This window comes from Saprolegnia diclina (genome assembly GCF_000281045.1).
Source record: "Saprolegnia diclina VS20 unplaced genomic scaffold supercont1.14, whole genome shotgun sequence".
NCBI classification, from domain to species: domain Eukaryota; phylum Oomycota; class Saprolegniomycetes; order Saprolegniales; family Saprolegniaceae; genus Saprolegnia; species Saprolegnia diclina.
The window spans coordinates 1,991-20,991 of record NW_008246081.1 but is presented as its reverse complement, the minus strand read 5'-3'; the positions used below and the strand labels follow the sequence as shown (position 1 = coordinate 20,991).

Below are 19,001 nucleotides of genomic sequence, written 5' to 3'. Positions count from 1 at the left end.
TGTGGGAAGCTCGCAACGCAGCAACAACAACACACAAGCGCAGCATTAGGAGAGGCTCGATGGCGCCTTAGAGCTCGCGGTCCGCGGGCGTCGGCGGCGCGCGCATGTCGCAGAGCACGAGGGCGCCGTCGCCGGTGAAGTCGTCTTTCTTCCACTCGCCCTCGTAGAACGTGCCGTCCGCGTACGTGCAGCGGCCAAAGCCGTGGCGCTGGTCGGCGGCCCAGTGGCCGTCGTAGACGAAACCAGCGGCGTACGTGCACTTGCCTACGCTGCATTGCGCTTCTCGAAGCATTGGGATAACGAGCGCACCTTGGCCGCAGCGCTGGTTGCCGACCCACTTGCCCTCGTACTTGTCCCGCGTTCGCGCGTAGTCGCACGTGCCAAACCCGTTCTTTTTGCCGTTCTTAAACTCGCCGCGGTAAATGGTGCCGTCGTAGAGCATGCTCATCCCTTCGCTACGCACAAGAACGCATGAAGACGAGCGAATGATTTCTCGTCGGCGAACCCGTCGCGCTTGCCGTGGGCCCAGCGCCCCGCGTACATCTCGCCGCGCGACGGGTACCCGTGCGTCTCGAAGCGGCCGTGGCCGTGGGGCGCCTTGGTCGCACTCTCGACCTCGCCCTCGAACGTCCCGAGGCGGGTGCTGTCGAGAGCAAACTCTTCGATCGTCGCATGGGAGCTGTCAAAGGTGTCGGACGCCCAAGTGCCGCGCAAAAGCGACCCGTTTACGTAGCCCAAGGCACCGCTTCCGTGGCGCGCGTCGGCCTTCCACGCGCCCTCGTAAAAGGCCACCTAGCCACGCGTATAAGGATACAATATATCAATTTTGCGAAAATATCTACATTGGTCGACGGCGACGGCGCGATCGTGAGCTTCCCGAGACCGTCGCGCGTCCCATGCTGCCACGCGCCATCGTAGATGTCTCCGTTGGCGTACGTCATGACGCCAGGTCCGTCAAAGACGTCGTCGGCCCAGTGGCCTTCGTACACGCGACCGTCGACAAAGGTGCAGCGCCCGAGGCCGCGCCGAATGTCCGTGTCCGGGTCGAGCTCGCCAATGTACACGTCGCCGTTCGGGTACTGGAAGGTGCGGATCTTCTCAAAGCGCGACATATCCGGCGCGGGCTCGTATTGGTACTGCCATAGGTCCACGACCGACGTCGCGTTGCGCCAGCTGTGGCCCGCTGTCCCGCCAAAGAGGTAGAGCTTGCGCCGGTCGGGCGATGCGACCGGCGCGTGGCCCACCGAGCTATGTCGGTGGAGATTAGGGTACTTCGAAGAAGCGTATACCATACCTTTGGAGTGCCAAGCAGCCCGTGACGCGGTCGACGTGGCCGGTCGCAGCGTTCAGCAGAAGAAACGTGGAACTCTCGACGGCTCCGTCCGCCGCAACGCCGCCAAGCACCAGAATACGGTCAAGAGGCACCGCGTCCGTGGTTGTCTACCGAGAAGAAGAGTTTTATATCGCGATATTCTGTGTGAGGAACCTGAGGAAAGTAGTCGGACGAATTGGCGGCATCGACGGGGACGCTCATGGCGACGGCGACGTGAAAGCAGGTCGCGAGAAGCGGCGATGTGGCCAGCGTGCTCCACGTCGCGGCGCCTGTTGAGAGATCCAGAATGTTGATCGCGTCGTTGAGGTGTGAGGACCCTGCGCCTTTGACACCGCCAAAGACGAGGACCTTCTCGCCGCCGAGCAATTGCTCGCACGAGTGATGGGCGAGCGGAAGTGGCGACGCGCCATCCGTCTACACTGCGCATCAGTTCCGCTACGTCACGCGTTGCCATACAGGCAGTTTGAGCCACTTGTGCGTCGCTGCAATTCCGTCGCTCGGCTCGTCGGCCTTGTCCGCGGTCACGTATACCCACGCGTCCTTCATTTGCGCTGGCGCCGATGAGCTGCGCCCACCGAGCAGCAACAGCGCTTCGTCGGGCTCGCCGACCGCCGGCACTGCCTGGCCCTTGGCCTTGGTCGCGTCTTGGGCGGGACGATACTTGACGAGCGTGAGCGAGTGCCACGCGCGCGGCGCCGGCACCTCGTCCTCGTGCCTTTTCGGCATCTACAACGCAGAGCTCTCGCTACACTATGACAGCGTCACCGCACCGCTTCGATCGTGAGGATGTTGGCGTCCATTTGAACCCTGTAGACGTCGTCCAAGCTCTCGTAGGCGTGTTTGTCGCTGGCAATGCTTTCGCCGCCAAAGACAAAGAGCGACGCCTTGGACGGCAGCGCTGCGACGCGATGGCCTACGCACCACGTGCGTCACGACATCTCCCTCTTGTGTTTGTGCGATACCGATGCGCCGGGAGATGCGGCCCTGGACGTCGTAGTCGTACAGGATTCGCTCGGTTACCAGGTCAAAGACAAGGACGAGCGCGGTCTCGTTGAAGTCTTCACCCGGGGTCTCCCGCCCGCCGAGTACAATTGCCCTACAAGATCATTTACGTTGCCATAAACAACACGCGACGCACCGGCTGCCAAGGACACCGACGACGGCGCCCGTGTAGCCAACGCAGTCGAGGTTTGTCTCCTTGTAGTCGCCATTCCACGAGTCGATCTCCTTGTGGCTGAAGAAAGCCATCCGGCCTCGTTCTTTCGATTCTAACGAACTGGTAGTAGTAACCGCCCAAATAGTGTCCCTTTTGTGCTTTCCAAGGGGCTTTGTGCAGAACAACATCTCAGAGAATCTCGAGTTTCGTAGCGTATCGAAAGAACGAGTACGCCAGCGTCTCTTTCCTGAAGCTAACGCATTGAGGAGGTCGTCCAAACCATGCGCCGATTGCTGATTGCCGAGGCTTCCGTAGCGACCCGCCCGGTCACCAGCCAGTGGCTTTGCCGTCACGCTGTGGCTGATGCAGTTGCCTGTGATGTGCACCCTGCGGGGCCAGCCGTCTGGACGCGTCGGAGCTCAAGATCGGCTGACCAACGCAGCCTGGGTTCTCGTATAGCTCGTGACTGCGTTGGCTGACGCAGAGAACGCCCAGACTTGGTGGAAGAGACAGAAATTGCAACCGCATTTGATTTGTAACCCATGCAGGCATTGAAGGCTGAATGTATGGAGGCGCAGATGCTGGTGGAGGCGTGGGATTCTGGGACGCACCCGCAGAGCACCTGCCACTCTGTGGGTCTGCGTCTACAATACAACCGCGATCTTGCCCACGGTTGTGGGTATAACATGTGTCCAGACCAGGCCGCTGCTACCACTGTCGTCGCACAATCTCTCGTTGGTCTATCGCAGGGAGGACATCAATCAATGCACTCTTGCACTCTGGCGCTGGAAAACTGCATGAGCAGCCGGCTATCCCGTCTTTCCCGCCGTCTTTGCCACGCTGCTCGAGAACGGCACCGTGTAGTGCCGAAAATAGTGTTTGCGATGGAAATTGATCGGGTACAGTCTGCTTTGCAGTCGTTGTGTCGGGCCCATAAGCCATGGCCCTAGGTTGATGCGCGCTCTTCGCCCGCTGGAGTACGCAGAGGCATGGATGAATAAATTTCTTTTTGACCTTTGGTGAAGTGTACTAGTACCCAACGAGCACCAACTTATGCCCTCCCCGGCGCCAGCTCTTCAAGAGTGATCCCAGCGAGAAAACAGAGCTGGGACCCGATTCAAACGGGAGTGAATTCCATTCTGCAACATTTTCGATTGGGCCTTTTTGATTCCGGAGTGGATTGCCATGAAGCACCGTATCTCTGCGCACTTGTGGTGTTGAGACACAGCTTGGACCACCAGATGTCGAAACCGCTGCTATGCATTCCCTGCATGGAGCTCCGACATCTTCTCTTAGCAACGCAGCGGACTTGGGACCGACCGAGATATGCTCGCCCATTCGTCAACAGGCCACCATTGCTCAATGTATCTCATTTCACCAGCACGCATACGGCCAGCTTGTGTTGCCCGCACCAGGATGCGGTATGCTGGTCTCATTAGTTCACCCAAATGTACGCAACAATCAATCGCTTTCTCAACTTGGCAACATGCTCTTTGACACTAAACGTGATTCACGGGCCTTTAAGAGATCACACGCCCCACCAAAGGATCAGTAGAAGCCCCTTGATGGACTTTGGCTGCATTAGCGTACCACAGGTTACGAGGTGTCGCCTCCAACCACCGTGCATTGAATCTGCATTGTACTTGGTTTTGTAAAGGATCTGAAGTGAATTGTGCTTTATGACCTTGGGCTACCTCAGGCTACCTCTATGTATTTGTACTGGATTTCCACCCGCCAACGTGTCCACCATCGCGAGTGGCACATGTCGAGTGCAAGTAACGACGCCGTTGGACTCGGGCGTTGACTGTGACAGGACACTTGTTTTAGAATCAACTTGTGTCTTCATCATCGACCAAAATCATTTTCCTTTTTCACTGCTGTCATGAAGATCTGTTGCTTTCACGAATGCACCAACGCGTCCATGGACGATGGCTCCTTCAAGTGCTTCTTCCACCGCAACCGGTCCATGTGCTCGATTGCCGAGTGCTGGAACCAAGTCTATGCCCGCGGACTCTGCGTCGGCCACGGCGGCCGCAAGTCCTGCGAGTTCCCTAACTGCGTCGGGAAGGCCCGCAGCGGGCAGTTTTGCACGCGCCACAACGCGCGGCTCGAGGCCAAGCGCATGTGCGAAGTGCCCGACTGCCCTCGCGTCGCCCATCGAAAGGGCAAGTGCACACGCCACGGCGGCGGCCGCCTCTGCCAAGTCGACGACTGCAAGATCCTCGCACGCAAGGGCGGGTACTGCTGGACCCACACCAAGCAGCTGCTACAAGAGGCGCGTGCTGCTCAGTTGCTGGATGCGACCAACACTCCATCTCTGCTGGAGAGCGACAGTTGCTACGATGCTCTAGACCACTCCATTTTGGACTTGATCCTCGAGTTGGGACCGTCGCAGACTAGTGCGTATAAATGTACAATTTAGTGGCTTTTGAAACACATTCGATCTTAAGCTTAGTCTGCTGAGAGCAATCGCCCAGAAAACCACAAGGTGTCGCAACGTCGACCTAGACACGCCACGTGTACATAATATATTTGTTTGAAACAGGAATCGACCAGCAAATGCGTCACCTGATGCTTGCATGCTCTGGCTCCCCATACCAGTACTACATATTCAATATCCACATGAAAGGCAGGCATGTTGCTTTCATTAAAGCTGTTTTCGGTCAGTCGTTCGCAGCTGTTTCAGCGAACAGACAATGTTGTACAGTTCCGAATGAAATACACTGTACTCCGAAAGTGTGCAACGTTACTTGGACACTGATGGATATACAACGATTCAGTAGCCCACATACCGACGCCAGGATCGCCTTGTCGAAAAAGATGCACTCCCCCCGTGTCTCAGTTGTGGCACCATGTATAAATCCTGCTTTGATTCACACCGAAAATCTAGTGTCGAAAGTATCGGTCCCTGCATGTGCGCTCTTCCCGTCCGACGAGCTGCAAACGTAAGACACTGCTCTATATTGTGAAGTCTGTAGAAGTCTATCCTACCAGCTTCTCGCTACCAGAATCGTTCTGGCGGTTGGGGGACATGCTTTGGCGTCTTCGAGTGACCGACCTGAGATGCAATGCCACGCGATTGATATTCAGCAAAACCTGCTGATGGACGTTGGGCCCTAGCTCCTGGTAGAATAGACCGACCACGTTACTGATTCGAGTGTATCAAGTTTTTAGACCAATCTCACATTCTGCCGTTGAAGCGGGCTAGGTGGTCCACGTCATATGTTGCTCGGGACGTTTCGTGACACACCAAATCCAGCTTGGCTCTAGCCAGGAGGAGACTCGTCCTCTCATTTTCACATTTACTTTCAAGCGCTTCACCATGTCGACGATGCCGATGGGCCACTTCTTCCTCCGCGCCCTCCTAGCCATCTGCGGCTTCTCAGCCATGCTCACGGCCACATCCGTCACAGGCGTCTCGGCGGGTGACTTTGCGATGGTCGCGGGCTACACGGTCGGGATGATTGCCGTGGCCATCGCGTTTTTGCTCGGCTTGCGGTCGTTTTCCCGCGTCGTGACGGCGCCATGGATGCTCATTTCGCTCGACGCCGTTCTGGGCCTTCTCTCGCTCATTGCCGGCATCGTCCTTCTCACGTCGACACTGCTCACGGAGACGTGCTCGTTTCAAAAGTTCACGTCACGCAAGCTGCTCGACTGCACTGCGTTCTACGCCGCGATCGGATGCCTCCTCACCGCAGCCTTCTTGCACCTCGTGGCCATCGGCTTGACGCTCGGCGGGATCATTTCTGTGCGGGAATCGGACCCCGAGATGGCTCATACGCCCGTGATGGCCCACGCTGACTACCCCCGCGACGCCTCGCCCGCCTAGATCTCCACCGCTTTCGTTGAACATCAAGAGGATCCTCCACGAGTTTCGAATTTTTAAATTTTCAACAAGAACGATGAGGATGCCGCGTTATTCTCAGCGCGAACCGACGGACGGACTTGCCTCGGCCGCTTGAAATCGCCCGGTTTCACAATCGAACACTCGACGCTGATTGGCTAGACCTGGGTTGATGGAGCAGTTTTTTGCTCGCCGTGCGCGGTTGTCGCGACGATAGCAGAGTCGAGGGGCCACGGAGAGAGGCTCGCAGTAGTGATCCGGAATATATCTACATGTAGGGTGTTCTCGGCAGCTGGGGCGCTTCTCGGTCTTCGGCTCGATATCCGCGGGAGGATTCGCGCCCGCTGATTCGCTGTGACAGAGAAGCGTCCCACTTTTGGCCAGATTGCATTTTGACGTGATGGCCGCAGCGCGCGTGCTCGGCTCCCGCGACCTGCTTCCGCTCGTCAGCGCCTACCAGCGTGGCACGCCCCAAGAGATTCTCGAGCTGCGCGAGCTCCTCGACGCGATCGACCTCGCGGGCCTCCACGCGCTCTTGCTGGCGGCCGACGATACGTACCCCGCCACATGCTTTGCGGCCTTTGCGGCCTTTCACAAGCGCGTGTTGCCAGCTTCGCTCTTGCGCGTCGCCTTCACGAAGAGCCGCCCCGCCGCCGTCTACTACGCGCTCGTCCACGGCAACCTTGCGGTTGTTCGGGGCATGCGCACCTCGTCCCGCGCCGCCATCTCCAACTCGCAGTGGATCATCGCGGCGACCTTTGGCCACTTCCATGTGGTCGAGTATCTGCACCGACACGACTGGGCCAACTACGACCCGCGCGCGATGAAGGCCGCGGCCATGCGGGGCAACCTCGCGATGGTCGTGTACCTCGAAGACCTCGGGTACTGGAGTCCACACGTGTTGCGCTGGGCATGCACGGCGGGTCAACTGCACGTCGCCGAATTTGCCAACGACCGCGAGACCACCCGGTCGCTCGGCGCCGGTACGATCAACGACGTGGTGCGATCCGGGAACTTTCCGGTCCTGCGCTTTTTGCACGAAAACGGCTACGACGGCTTCTCGGACGAGGCCGTCGACATTGCCGCGGCTCGAGGGGACTTAGCGACGATACGCTTCTTGAACGACAAGCGCCGGCTCCGCGGCACGCGCAACGCAATGCTTGGCGCCGTCGACCACAACCACATTGAGGTCGTTAGGTATCTGGACAAGCACTGCCGGGCGAACGACATTGCGGGCAGCCTCCGTCGCGCCGCCGCCTGCGGCCACTTGGAGCTCGTGACATACTTTTGCTCGCACTACGAAGGCGAGACGCTCTTGGTCGGCGCGCTCGAAGCTGCGCGACGAAGCCTCCGTGTTGTCGCCTCTCGTACGCTGAGGGAGCGGCTCGAAGCCGTGGTCGCGTACCTCCAGCGACTGCGCCCGACGCCGCCCGCCGACGACGCAGCGTGCACGATTCAATAAGCTCTTATTTACGTCCGATAGACACGCATCTCATTTCGTACGGAGACGTTCATCCAATCACAACGCATATTGCCAACTATAATGGCCAATCGGGTTGATTTGTGACAGATCTTGCGTGAAGCGACGTTTTTTCATGGTCTGCAGCTTGTGGACGGACACGGAGTGGTCGAGCTGCCACGTGATGCTTGCGACAGGCAGACTCGACCCCGCGTCGTCATCCCATTGACAGATCTTTACAGAAAACGACCGGCGCCGCGTCGCTGCAGCGAGAACATTCGTGGCCAAAGAATGGCAGCCGATCACGCTCCTGAGGTCGCAGCTGATGTTTATCCGGACAAAATCTCAATTTCTTGCCCATGCCGCACGCTCTCCGCTCGCCGGACCTGGTCCTCGCCATCGTAGCCTACCAGGCGGGCTACAACCAGCATACGATGGCGATCGTGCGCGCCTTGCGCGGCGTCTCTATGCAGCAGACGCAGCGCCTGCCAAAGATCCTCGGGCCCTTCCACGTGCGCTTCGCCGTCTGGCACCTGCGCTTTGGCGTGCGCGGCCTCGACCAACTCGTCACCGCCGGCTATCACGAGCACCTTCTCTACTACGCGCTCACATACAGCAACACGGCGCTCTTGGTGCACCTCGACCATCGACTCTCGGACGCGCACTGGGCGGTGGCCGCGACATACGCGCACCTCAGCGTCTTCCAGCACCTCTTTGCCACCGGAGAGGCCGCCAGCTGCCCAGCGCTCGTCATGCGCACGGCGGCGAGCACTGGCAACATGCCGCTGTTGCGCTTCCTTCACCAGCACGGCGCGCCCGTGGCCCACGACACCCTCAAGGCAGCCTGCAACGGCGGCCATACCAAGGTGGCCGAGTACTGCCTTGCGCACGGCCTCGGTGTCTGGGACCGATCGACGGTCGCGATCGCGGTGCTCCACGGGCGCACGAATGTGGTTCAGTTCCTGCATCGCCACCGATATCCAGGGTTCTCGGCCGAGACGATGGACCTCGCAGCAGCGTACGGCCGCCTGGACATTGTGACGTTTCTGCACAAGAGCCGCCAAGAGGGCTGCACGGCGCGGGCGATGATCGAGGCGGCTGCGAACGGCCACGTCTATGTGGTGCGCTTCCTCGACACGTTTCGGCGCGAAGGCAACGCGTTGGCGGCGCTCGCGGCGGCGCTGCGCCATGGTCGCGTCCTCGTCGCCAAGTACTTCCTCTTTGAGCGCCGCGTCGGCTTGGACAAGGCCAAAGTGACGGCGCTCGCCAACCAATGCCATCACCCCGCACTGACGACGCTACTGGCAGCGTTGTAACTCAGATAACGTATATATACGTCATCTTACATTGCGACAGCAACATAGTACTTGCTGGAGGCTGCGATCGAGACCACTTAAATGCACTCCTCACAGGTTCGGATGAACCACCAACGTCTCGAAGCGCCACGTGTAAAAACTTTGTAAATACATACAGCATAAAATGATACAGGTACATGGCAAGCGTTTTGACCAGCATCCTTATCAACAAGGTTCACTTGACCTTGTTGGACCTTATTAGAGAATACAGACCGGGTGGCTAATGCACAGATCATGGGCTGGGAGCTCGTGGATATAGACGTAGGTGAGCGGGCCCTCGACGCTGTTGTTAGCGAGAGTCGCGACTGGGATCGAGATGCGCAGCGTCTTCTTGTAGCTCATGGGGAGGAGGCGCGCGACCACAAGTGTTGCGTAATCTTTGAACCGAATCAGGAGGCCGCAACGCATAGTCACGAAGCCGAGCGTCATGACGGCAGCGGTCGACGTGCCAACGTGTTCCCGCCGCGTGTCGACGCAGTGATACCGCGACGCTAGGATTCCGTCGAGGAGCTGCCCGTTGCAGTGCGTCTCGAACGTCGTTGCAGAGACCTTGGGGAGCGATCCGATAGGGTGCTTGGCGTAGCCCAAGAGGCCGTGGACTTTGACGAGTTGGCGCGGGTGGCGCCGAAAATGTAACGTGATTGCTAGCACATAGAGAGAAAGTACCGCGAGATGCATGCCCATGACGACGAGGACGCGCGAGTTGATACCGTTGAAGCAGTTGCCCGTGCCAAAGACACACGGCGTCGGATTGGTTCCGACCTGCAGCTTGGTATTGAAGCTGCAGCCGACAAAGATTTCGGCGCCCGTGACGGCAAGCGCCAGAGGTTCAAAACCACCCGATGGAAGATGCCGATGCTGACGACTGAGTAGTTTAAAGCAACCAAGAGCTTGGACGGCCAGCAGTGCGACACGATCGGATTGTGGTAGAGCGAAATGACCGAAATGAGGTAAATGGAGAGGACCGAGTCCGATGGAAGGATGCTGCTGAGGTTGAAGACGAGGTAGTACTTGCCGAGAAGTGAAAAGACGAGGAGCACCGACGAGTAGCTCGTTGCGCTCACCAAGTCGACAAGGATCGAGACAGAGACGTCGTGCTCAACGGAACCAAGCGCGACGAGCACCACCACAAACTGCGCAATGTACGTCGCGAGCTGCGGTCCGAGCCAAATGTACTCGGCCGTCACGAGGTTGGTGTAGCCATAATCGATGTGCTCAAAGACATCGTAGCACGGATTCGGAGCTTGGAGGCCCAGAAGGATCTTGGCGCCGTTAAAGTTGAGGACCGAGACGAAGCTAACCACCACGATCGCCGCGCCGTCGTCTCGAACGCCCTGGAAGCTGAACGGATCGTCGATCGTCCGCACCCATGCGCGGTTGACACGAAAATACCCAAGGCCGGTGACGGCCATCGCGTCGGACAGCAGCATCTCCGAGCGACGTCGCTCCAAGAAGTCTCCGTCGTACGTGAAGAGCATGACAGCGTTGGCCATGGCGCCGCCGCGCGCCTCCTCGCCGTCATAAAAGTACCGCGACGTCCACGCGTGGTAGATCTTGCCCTCGACATAGCTGACACAGAAGCCGTTGACCAGCCAAGGGGCGAGCCGGCGGTGGCAATACAGCGCACGGACCGCGATGTGTGGTGCGTACCGGCGTAGACGCTCGCGACATCCAGATCGGCCAAGTACCGTGCGGTCGTCGCGGCGTCCATGGAAGAGAGGTAATCGCTGGCGTTGGAAACGAGCTGGGCAAAGACAAGCGGCTCAGCAAACTGCGTCGTCGTGGTTAGGTTTTCAAGCGATGATACTAGCGCTGGGGTGTTTGGCGCCACGCGAAGGTTGTAGAAGCGGAGGTTGCTCGGGTCGATGACCGTGAACGCATGAGACTGTGAGATTTGGCTGCCGGTAAACGTTAGCGTGAGGCCGTTGTACGACGGCTCGACACCGTAATACGCTGCAACACTGGAGATGAGGAGACTCACGATCCACGTCGTAGCACGTCGGATGCGGCTCTGGGTGATGCGCTTCGTTTGCAAGAGATTGTGCCCGCGTCCTTCGGACATCCTGCGTGTCGACCGCGAGACACCGCTACACTGGTAAGGCACTTGACCAACCGTCGGGGCCCTCTCGATCGCCCATTTGCCTGGACTCAGATCTGGGTATTGACGAGCCATCATTGACACACTGTTTTGGCTGATTTTGTGCCGAGTTGCCACTATTTTGGGCTTAAAACGGTACATGCCTCCATCGTGAAGATGCGGCAGTCGTCGTAGCATCGCGTCGGAGCATTCGACAATACTTGATCCGAATCACCTCTGTGAACTCGGCCTTCACTGTGGTGTTGTAGCCTCGAGCGTTCGTTTCATCGCGTATTCCCCGACTTTGCATCAAGCACTGTAGGTGTGGAAGCTGCTTGTCGGGCCAGCAAGTTTATTTTTTTAGCAAGCTTAATTTATCACGAACGATTCAACTCAGGTCCACACTCTATGTCGTTTCAGCCAATCATCATCGATCTTGGAATGAACCCACAGCGTTTGATTGGGCATTTAAGCTGGACTTTCCGCCCGAATTGGCCAATCAAAGACCGCAATTATTTCGTCTTTGTTGCACAATGGACGACGCCATCGCCCAAGCTCTTGAGGCCGGCCACCAGGTCGACGTGGAGCCCGCCATCGTGGGCGCGCGGGACCGCGTACGATGACTGTATACGTCCTCTCTTCTGACGTAGCCTAGGATCGCAACACGGCCTTGCACCTCGCGGCGAAGGCTGGACACGTGGGTAATCTGGCGACGCTCCTCGAATTACCATGGCCCTCGCTGGACGTCGCCAACCAGGTCCGCTACATACCCGTTGCTGCTAGACTCACGTAGAATGCCTCTTGCGTAGCAAGGCTTGACGCCGCTGCACATTGCGGCGACCAGAGGACACGCGCCCCTCGTCTCATTGCTACTCGACCACGGCGCCGACATTGACTTTGCCACGAACGTACACGTCGCGACAGCGGGCCAGCGCTGATAAAGCTTGCGTAGAGTCAACAAACCGCCCTTTTCATGGCCGTCGCGCACGCGCGTGTTGACGTCGTCGAGCTTTTGCTACGCTTTGACGCCAACCCGAATGCGCCCAATAAGGTCTGTGCCTCGACATGCTTCCAGTGGCGAGTTGAACTATCGCGTTGGATGGTAGAACGGAGAAACACCGCTGTTTGCGCTTGTGAAGAGAGGCCCGCGGGAGGAGAACGAGTTGATCTGGAGCCTCCTCCTGTTGAGTGGCACCGCGAACGTCGACCATCGCAACAAGGTTCAATTGCTGCTCTTCCGCCCGTTTTCCACGACCTTGCGATGGTAGGAGGGTCGTTCACTGCTGTCGACAGCGATTCACACTGGAAATCGCCATGAACGCATGGTGTCGCTCGTCCTCTCGATGCAACCGTCCGCACCGGTGGTATCCGAGGTACTGTGTGGTCGAATCGAGAATTTCTGAGCGCACATGCAGGCGCTGTGGTACGCGACGCCGTATCCCAACCTCCTCGAGCTACTTCTTGCAGCTGGCGCGGACCCCAACTCGTTGAACGATGTGCGTCGAGTGAACACTCTTCCCGCTATACACTCGGATTCTAGTACCGCTCCACGCCGCTGCACGATGCGATCCGCGGCCAGCTCCTTGCGTCTGCGCACATGCTAATTCCCGTGACGAACCTCAACGTCTTCGACGTGGTAGCCTGGCGCCTCCCTGAGCGTCGCGACTACACTATTTTCTGTAGATGGGGCAGTCACCACTCACACTCGCCGTCGACATGCATGTGTACGACGTGGATTTCGTGCGCGGCTTGCTGCAGCACGGCGCCGACCCTCGTTTGGCAGCTGACGACTCGGTGCGTTGACGTATTTAGTGTGCGTGGACGCTGAGTGCAAAGCCAGGTCTACAGCACACCGCTGTACATCGCCATCAACGCGGAGAGCGCAGCGATTGTCGCGCTTCTCGCGCCGCTCGTGGAGCTCAACACCTTGGGACCGGTTCGCGTTTGGTTTTCATCCAGGGATTGTGACATATACGATAGATGTACTGTGTTCGCGCGCTGTACAGCTCTGAGATCCTTGCGTCGCTTCTCGACGCCGGCGCAGACCCAAACGCCCGTTTGGAGGTATCACCGTTCCATGTATGTACCAACGTCGCACCCTCACCGAAGGACGGCCGGTCGCTGCTCCACGAGGCATGCAGCCGCGGGCTCCTTCCAGCCGTCGAGCTTCTCGTGCACCGCGCTGGCGACGTCGCGGCGTATCGCCATGTTGTTTCCCCAATTCCCCACAAATAGGCTCTCACGTCATATGGTCTAGAACGGCCAGTCGTATCTGGACATTACTCGATCCAGTAGCCATCGCCACATCGTCAGATTTCTTCTCCAGACCAGCTTTTCCACAAGTGCTCTTAAGACGCGCGATGTCTTTTGGCTGCCCGACACCGCGCTGGAAGCCGCGTACACGCTCCTTTGGTGCGGATTTGGTGCCGCCAAGCCGCTTGCGTACACGCAGGTCGAGCTGGCGTACATGAATGCGCTGTGCCATGCACTCAACCAGCCGCACCGGTTGGCTTCTGCGCCACATGACCTTCTCACGGAGGAGCTCGCGCTGCTTCAGACGCACTGTGTGACGCCGCTGGGCTTTGTGCCCAACACAGCGTACGGTGTCAGCCACTGTGACGACGTCGACGTCGCCGCTATCGCGTCGGCGTTGGCACCGCTTTTGGCAGCTGCGCCTCATGACGCGGCGCGGCACGTGCATGACGTTCTCGATCCAAACATGTACTGCGTCGTGGCCAACCACACGCACTTCAGCGTATCGCCCCACGACGGTCGGGCAAGTGCCGCGCAGCACGTCGCATCGTGTGCCTCTCCAGCCTCTCGACACGTCTCGGCAACGCACCAGTGGCTGCCGACGCCGATGGCCTACGATAAGGTCTCGGGCGCCGCGAGATTTGAGGCATACGTCAACAATGTCAACAGCGTCGACTTGGTTGCGAGCCTCGAAGGCGTCGTTGCGCGCATGGTGCCGTTGCTCCGGTATGCGCAAAAGGCGGCAAATCCAACGGCCTATCCGAGTCCGCGAGTGCAAGACTTGTCGCTGCCGTACGACACAAAGGCCTTGCTGCGGCAGCTCTACCGAGTGCAGCACAACTTGGGGCCTCGGGACGTGATCACCAAGGCGCAGCAGCGCGCCTTCCGAGACGAGCTCGCCGCGAACAACGTCGATTTCGATCCATTCTGGCCGGAAGTACCCCCCGTCTTGCCAGAGCACGTGCACGAAGGCTGCCTCCAAAACGAGTTTGCTCCGTTGCTCGAGCGTGACAACGACGAAGACTCTCGACTTTTGGTTGTGTGCCAAGTCCAGTCGTATGCCGTGTCGCCAGAAGCGCCGACGCATCCTGGTCAACATCTCTGGCAGCTCGGCTCGGGCCTCGCTAACGATGCGATCGTTGCCACAGGGATGCTCGTCGTGGCCTCCGAGAACATTTCGCTGCCGACCATCGAGTGCCAACAGACGTTTGGGCGAACCAACGTGCGCATGACGGGCGACGGCCGCGAGGTACGTCGACCTGCACACTGTCGGATTGGCTATGATACAGCTAGGTGTTTTGCCCCGAGCGCCACGCATTGCAGACGCAGACAACGGGCTTTGTGCACCTGCATCCGCGCCGGCTCGTCGTGGTCCCGAGCGCCGTGCAGCACCGACTCTTGCCTTTTCACGCGCAGGACGCGATGCAAACAGGTCAGCTGACGCTGCTGCGCGTCTACTTCGTGCACTCGGACGTTGACGTGCTCTCGACGGCTTACGTGTTTCCGCAGCAGCGCGCCTTGTTTCTCGACGCCCTCAAAGGCACGCGCTTGGCCAAGGTTCCCGACAGCCTCTTGCGCGTGATTGAAGCGTTCGTGGGTCTGGCCTTTCTCGACGCAGCAACGGCGGACGCCATTGCGGTCTGCGCCAAAGCCGAGCGCGACGAAAGCCTCGCGCACACGACGCATATTGATTTTGATGAATAGTAGTACTAAGCTGCTTATACACTCGCACAAGAATGAGCGATAGACCTAAGAGACACTTTGGTCCATGAAAATGATCTACGAGCCAACGGTATTGCCCAACAACCGAGTCGCGGCAGGCTTTGTAACAAAAAGGGCACTGTAATATCGATTTGCTGGTGCCAAAGATCCCATTCGAGGCCCCAAGCAGCAATACAACGCAAGCGCTTGCGTAATCGTCCGCTCGGACACGTCAATGTATGATGAAAACAGGCAGTTCTTGGCGAGAACTTCATCATGCGTGGCTGCTACCTCATGGGAACCATTTTCGACGCGTCTATAGTGATCTTTGACGGAGGCTGCATCGCCCCAAGCCGTTGTCTAAGGTCATTGCCTGGCCCTAGCCCTAGACCGCAACAGATCGCGACTACGTATCGCATTTTTCGAGATACGACAGGCCGGCCGCGCGCGCTGTTCGGTAGTCTAGATGACGACCTTGGCGGGAAATGGTTCGATAAGCCGTCGTGTGCAGATGTGAATAGCGATCATGGTTGTAGTGAATAGCGATTTCCAAACTGTAGGGATAGGTTTAAAAATGCGAGACGCCACAGCACGCATCGCACCAGAGAATGAATCAAAATCTACCGTCTTGCCATTGTTGTGGGCTACGTTGTGCAGAGAAGCATCACACAACACCAAGCACAAGTGCCACTCACCATCCAGTGGACGCGGCACAATATTCGTATCTTTTTTCCTTATTTAGCTTGGCGCCATGCCATCCAAACCATCGCTCGATCGACTGCTTTGCGTTCGAAAACGAAATGGCCAAACCTTGGCACAGTAGCAAAAAGAACGCTGTAGAGAGCACGGAAAGCGAGGTCGCATCGACGTACGAGGCGTACAGCGATAGCGAGACGCGATCCAAGATGCGCGCCAAACTAAGATCGTAGTGCCATCTGAGAGGCACAACGCACTCCAGACTAAGATCGTAGTGCCATCTTAGCGGCATCACGCCAGGACGCCGACGTCGCTTGCCGGCAACATCATGTTTGAAATGGAATCGCCCAAAGTTGGGACAGTGATAGGAGACACTTTAAAGAGTAGAGCAGACTGCGATACGTCGTCGTTGCAGGCCTAAATCGCACGCAATGCTCGACCACAGATACAAAGCGCTTTTAAAACGTTAAAAATGCAAATGGCTGCATTGGCACGCGTCGTCCTCTGCACTTGTAGCGACGGTCTCCCCCTCCAGTGGAACAAGATTGCGATTCCTAGCAACATTCATAGAGTTACGACGTCCAGCACGTTCTGTGGAGCGATTGGAACGAGAGGCTTGTAGCTCACAATTCTCGGGCTCCCGCACTCGCGGTGATCTACAATATTGTCATAACGCGTGTGATGGGATTCATGCGTCCTCGTATGTCAGGTCGCAAAAAACAACCAATTTCTATGACGTGGCACTCGGAGAATGTCCTGTAAAAACAAGTGTAAAAGCGAGCACGACAAAGGAGAAACGCAAAAGTTTTTACAAGAGAATTGTAGAAGCCTTGAGCGCTGCTCATTCCGCAATTTGCGCTGCAGGGCCTCGGCCGCACCGCACCGCGTCGCACGGCAAAGCGCTCGCAAGCGGGCGTCCTGTCGACTGTGGACGGTGACACTCGTGTGGCCGAGGTCCTTCTTTCGCCGCGAATCCCTGTAGTACAGGACGTCGGCTTGCCAGGTAAGCAACGATCGCAGCGTCCTCATCCAGCATGCGAATTGGCTTGGGTCTGCATCGTCGAGGATCGATGATCATCACACTCGATTGGTGGTATCCGAAACGTGTTGAGCAGCGTCGCAGCCGTCGACGCGCCGAGGCAAACGTTGACAGCGACAACCTCGAGCGTTTGTGCGAGGAGTGCGGACGATGGCCTCGCCTCGACCTTGTCGCGCTTGTGGCGTGGCTTGGTGCATTTCATATGGGCGACTGAGCTTATGCGCGCGATTGATCGAATTTCGGAGGCTTTGGCGAATGCCTCTCAAAAATTAATATATGGCTCGTGATGCGTTTTCGAGGGTAACTCCACATGCGACACGAGGCCCGGGGCGCCCAAGCACCACATCAGCCTGCCGCCACGCTGCGGCAGCTAATCCTATTCACCGACAACGCTACAAGAGTCAGCACTGCAAGACATAAGTAGGCAATGCTATAGTACGCGTGGTGCAGCTATTGGAAGACGGTAAGCAGCGGGCTGCTTGCTTGGACGGCGACCTCGGCCGCGTCGGACGTGGAGCTCAGTCGTCCCATCTGTTGAAGCTCAATCGCGGAGCTCAGTCGTGGCGATGATATCTGCGTGAATTTTAGCCAATCCAAGCGCCTTCTTATGTGCTTTAAGGCGGCTACTGGTCGAAATACACCGTAAACCATGATTTTTTCATCAAAAGCTTCGCCTGATTGGTTGAAAGGCAGGCCGAGCAACTTCAGCCGCATCACTACACTTGAAAGCCAGGCTCCACCTCTGTCAACGTGCTGAAGACCTTTCAATCTCTTTCTCCTCTTTCTTTGTATATCGTGTACGTAAACTTTAAGACCCCCATTTCACGTACATCGAGCCTGTGGCGTCGTTTCGAGGCATCCGGATAAATAGCCGGACACCGCTAGCAAGGGAAATACATTCCAAAATGGGCGCCGCGACGAGACCACGCCGCCGGCGCAGCATTGGGCGCTGCGCGCGCTGCGTCGCGTTCGGAGTGTGCTCGTCATCTCGCGGCGCAGAGCCAAATGGCGCTCATCTCGAGCGCCTCACGCTTGACGTCCAACGGCTTACACACGACAGCCAGCATTGAGACCGCGGCGACCTCTCGCCCGCCGCGAACCTCTCACTCAGCGGTGCGCCAGATGCGATCTCTACTCGATTTCAATCGAGTGGAGCTTTTAGCCCTCCACCTACCGTGGCCGTGCGCCTATGATCCTCGTCGTGCTCGGCACTTACCTTGTTCTCCAAGGCGTCGGCGCTGCGCTCGTTCGCGTTTGGCGCAAGGCACCACAGGTCTTTAGCGCTACTTGGGTCTCACAGATTGACTAGGTTCCGTGTTTGCCCATGACACACGAGCTCGGGATTTTTGCGCTTTTTCCGCGCCTTCTCGTGCTCGCACCACCCGCTTGACGTGCACGGGCGCAAGTATGCCATTGTGAGCTAGTGGACGCGCCACATGGATCGGTTCGTGTCGACCTCGCGTCGCCGCATCGAAGGCGCCCAAAGATGATGAGATTGTGCGCGACCACGTCGACGACCATTTCACGCAGCACCGGGTCTCAAGGCCAAGCTTCACGCCGCATCGCACCTTGGGCGCGCAGTGTGCAATTGCGACGCTTCTCGCGTTTGGTGGCGACGGCATGGGCGAAGCGCTCCTCTTGAGCAACCTCATTCAGTCGCACGTGGCCACGACGCTCGAGGCACCAACTATTACCAACGTTTAAAGCGGCGACGCCGACATTGGCTGCGCGCGGACGACGCTCTGTACACCAAGACGTAGAAGGCCGCTTGGAGGCGCAGGTTTGTGAAATGTGAAAATCTCGCGCGGAAGTGAGCCGCCGACCCGAGCGCGACAACCAAGAAGGTCGAGAACGACAAGCAAGAGCTCGAGGCGCGTCGGCAGCGCTTGTTGCGCAAGAGCATGCTCGCGGTCACGCCTGCGCCGATCGAGTACAAGGAAGCGATCGCGGGTGACGGCCAACCTCTCGCCGACGTTGCTTGGAGCAGCTCTGCGCCGGGCCGCCCTTGTCGTTCGATCGTCGATGACCTCGGCTTGCTCTCGACGCTCGTACAGGCTCGCCAAGCGGGCCGAAAGGCAATACACAAAG

At 58.1% G+C, this 19,001-nt stretch overlaps 7 protein-coding genes across 7 annotated transcripts; 5 read left to right on the top strand and 2 right to left on the bottom strand.

Moving 5' to 3' along the window:
- Positions 1-21: 21 nt before the first annotated feature.
- Positions 22-2,605, bottom strand: SDRG_05268 (hypothetical protein). Its single transcript, XM_008610979.1, has 10 exons — positions 2,472-2,605; positions 2,296-2,429; positions 2,104-2,246; positions 1,790-2,059; positions 1,487-1,747; positions 1,295-1,440; positions 843-1,248; positions 506-792; positions 310-455; positions 22-264 (listed from the first exon to the last, which is right to left on the bottom strand). Exons 1-10 carry the CDS (start codon positions 2,579-2,581, stop codon positions 68-70), a joined length of 2,100 nt encoding a protein of 699 aa, XP_008609201.1. The 5' UTR covers positions 2,582-2,605; the 3' UTR covers positions 22-67.
- Positions 2,606-4,371: 1,766 nt separating this feature from the next.
- Positions 4,372-4,840, top strand: SDRG_05267 (hypothetical protein; the record flags this gene model as incomplete). The annotated part of the gene is made up of 2 exons (XM_008610978.1): positions 4,372-4,768; positions 4,824-4,840. The coding sequence occupies 2 exons, from the start codon at positions 4,372-4,374 to the stop codon at positions 4,838-4,840; spliced, it is 414 nt and encodes a 137-aa protein (XP_008609200.1).
- Positions 4,841-5,811: 971 nt separating this feature from the next.
- Positions 5,812-6,318, top strand: SDRG_05266 (hypothetical protein; the record flags this gene model as incomplete). Its single annotated transcript, XM_008610977.1, has 1 exon — positions 5,812-6,318. The coding sequence occupies one exon, from the start codon at positions 5,812-5,814 to the stop codon at positions 6,316-6,318; it is 507 nt and encodes a 168-aa protein (XP_008609199.1).
- A 415-nt stretch (positions 6,319-6,733) lies between these two features.
- SDRG_05265 (hypothetical protein) lies at positions 6,734-7,904 on the top strand (the record flags this gene model as incomplete). The annotated part of the gene is made up of 1 exon (XM_008610976.1): positions 6,734-7,904. One exon carries the CDS (start codon positions 6,734-6,736, stop codon positions 7,793-7,795), a length of 1,062 nt encoding a protein of 353 aa, XP_008609198.1. The 3' UTR covers positions 7,796-7,904.
- Positions 7,905-8,138: 234 nt separating this feature from the next.
- On the top strand, positions 8,139-9,153 carry SDRG_05264 (hypothetical protein). The gene has a single exon (XM_008610975.1). The coding sequence runs from the start codon at positions 8,152-8,154 to the stop codon at positions 9,106-9,108; it is 957 nt and encodes a 318-aa protein (XP_008609197.1). The 5' UTR covers positions 8,139-8,151; the 3' UTR covers positions 9,109-9,153.
- Positions 9,154-9,345: 192 nt separating this feature from the next.
- SDRG_05263 (hypothetical protein) lies at positions 9,346-11,209 on the bottom strand (the record flags this gene model as incomplete). The annotated part of the gene is made up of 3 exons (XM_008610974.1): positions 9,346-10,005; positions 10,032-10,716; positions 10,779-11,209. The coding sequence occupies 3 exons, from the start codon at positions 11,207-11,209 to the stop codon at positions 9,346-9,348; spliced, it is 1,776 nt and encodes a 591-aa protein (XP_008609196.1).
- Positions 11,210-11,745: 536 nt separating this feature from the next.
- SDRG_05262 (hypothetical protein) lies at positions 11,746-15,297 on the top strand. Its single transcript, XM_008610973.1, has 14 exons — positions 11,746-11,838; positions 11,880-11,981; positions 12,034-12,132; positions 12,177-12,275; positions 12,331-12,444; positions 12,493-12,597; positions 12,640-12,720; positions 12,765-12,860; positions 12,908-13,018; positions 13,065-13,160; positions 13,205-13,288; positions 13,334-13,432; positions 13,482-14,726; positions 14,771-15,297. The coding sequence occupies exons 1-14, from the start codon at positions 11,758-11,760 to the stop codon at positions 15,179-15,181; spliced, it is 2,823 nt and encodes a 940-aa protein (XP_008609195.1). The 5' UTR covers positions 11,746-11,757; the 3' UTR covers positions 15,182-15,297.
- The last annotated feature ends 3,704 nt before the right edge of the window (positions 15,298-19,001 follow it).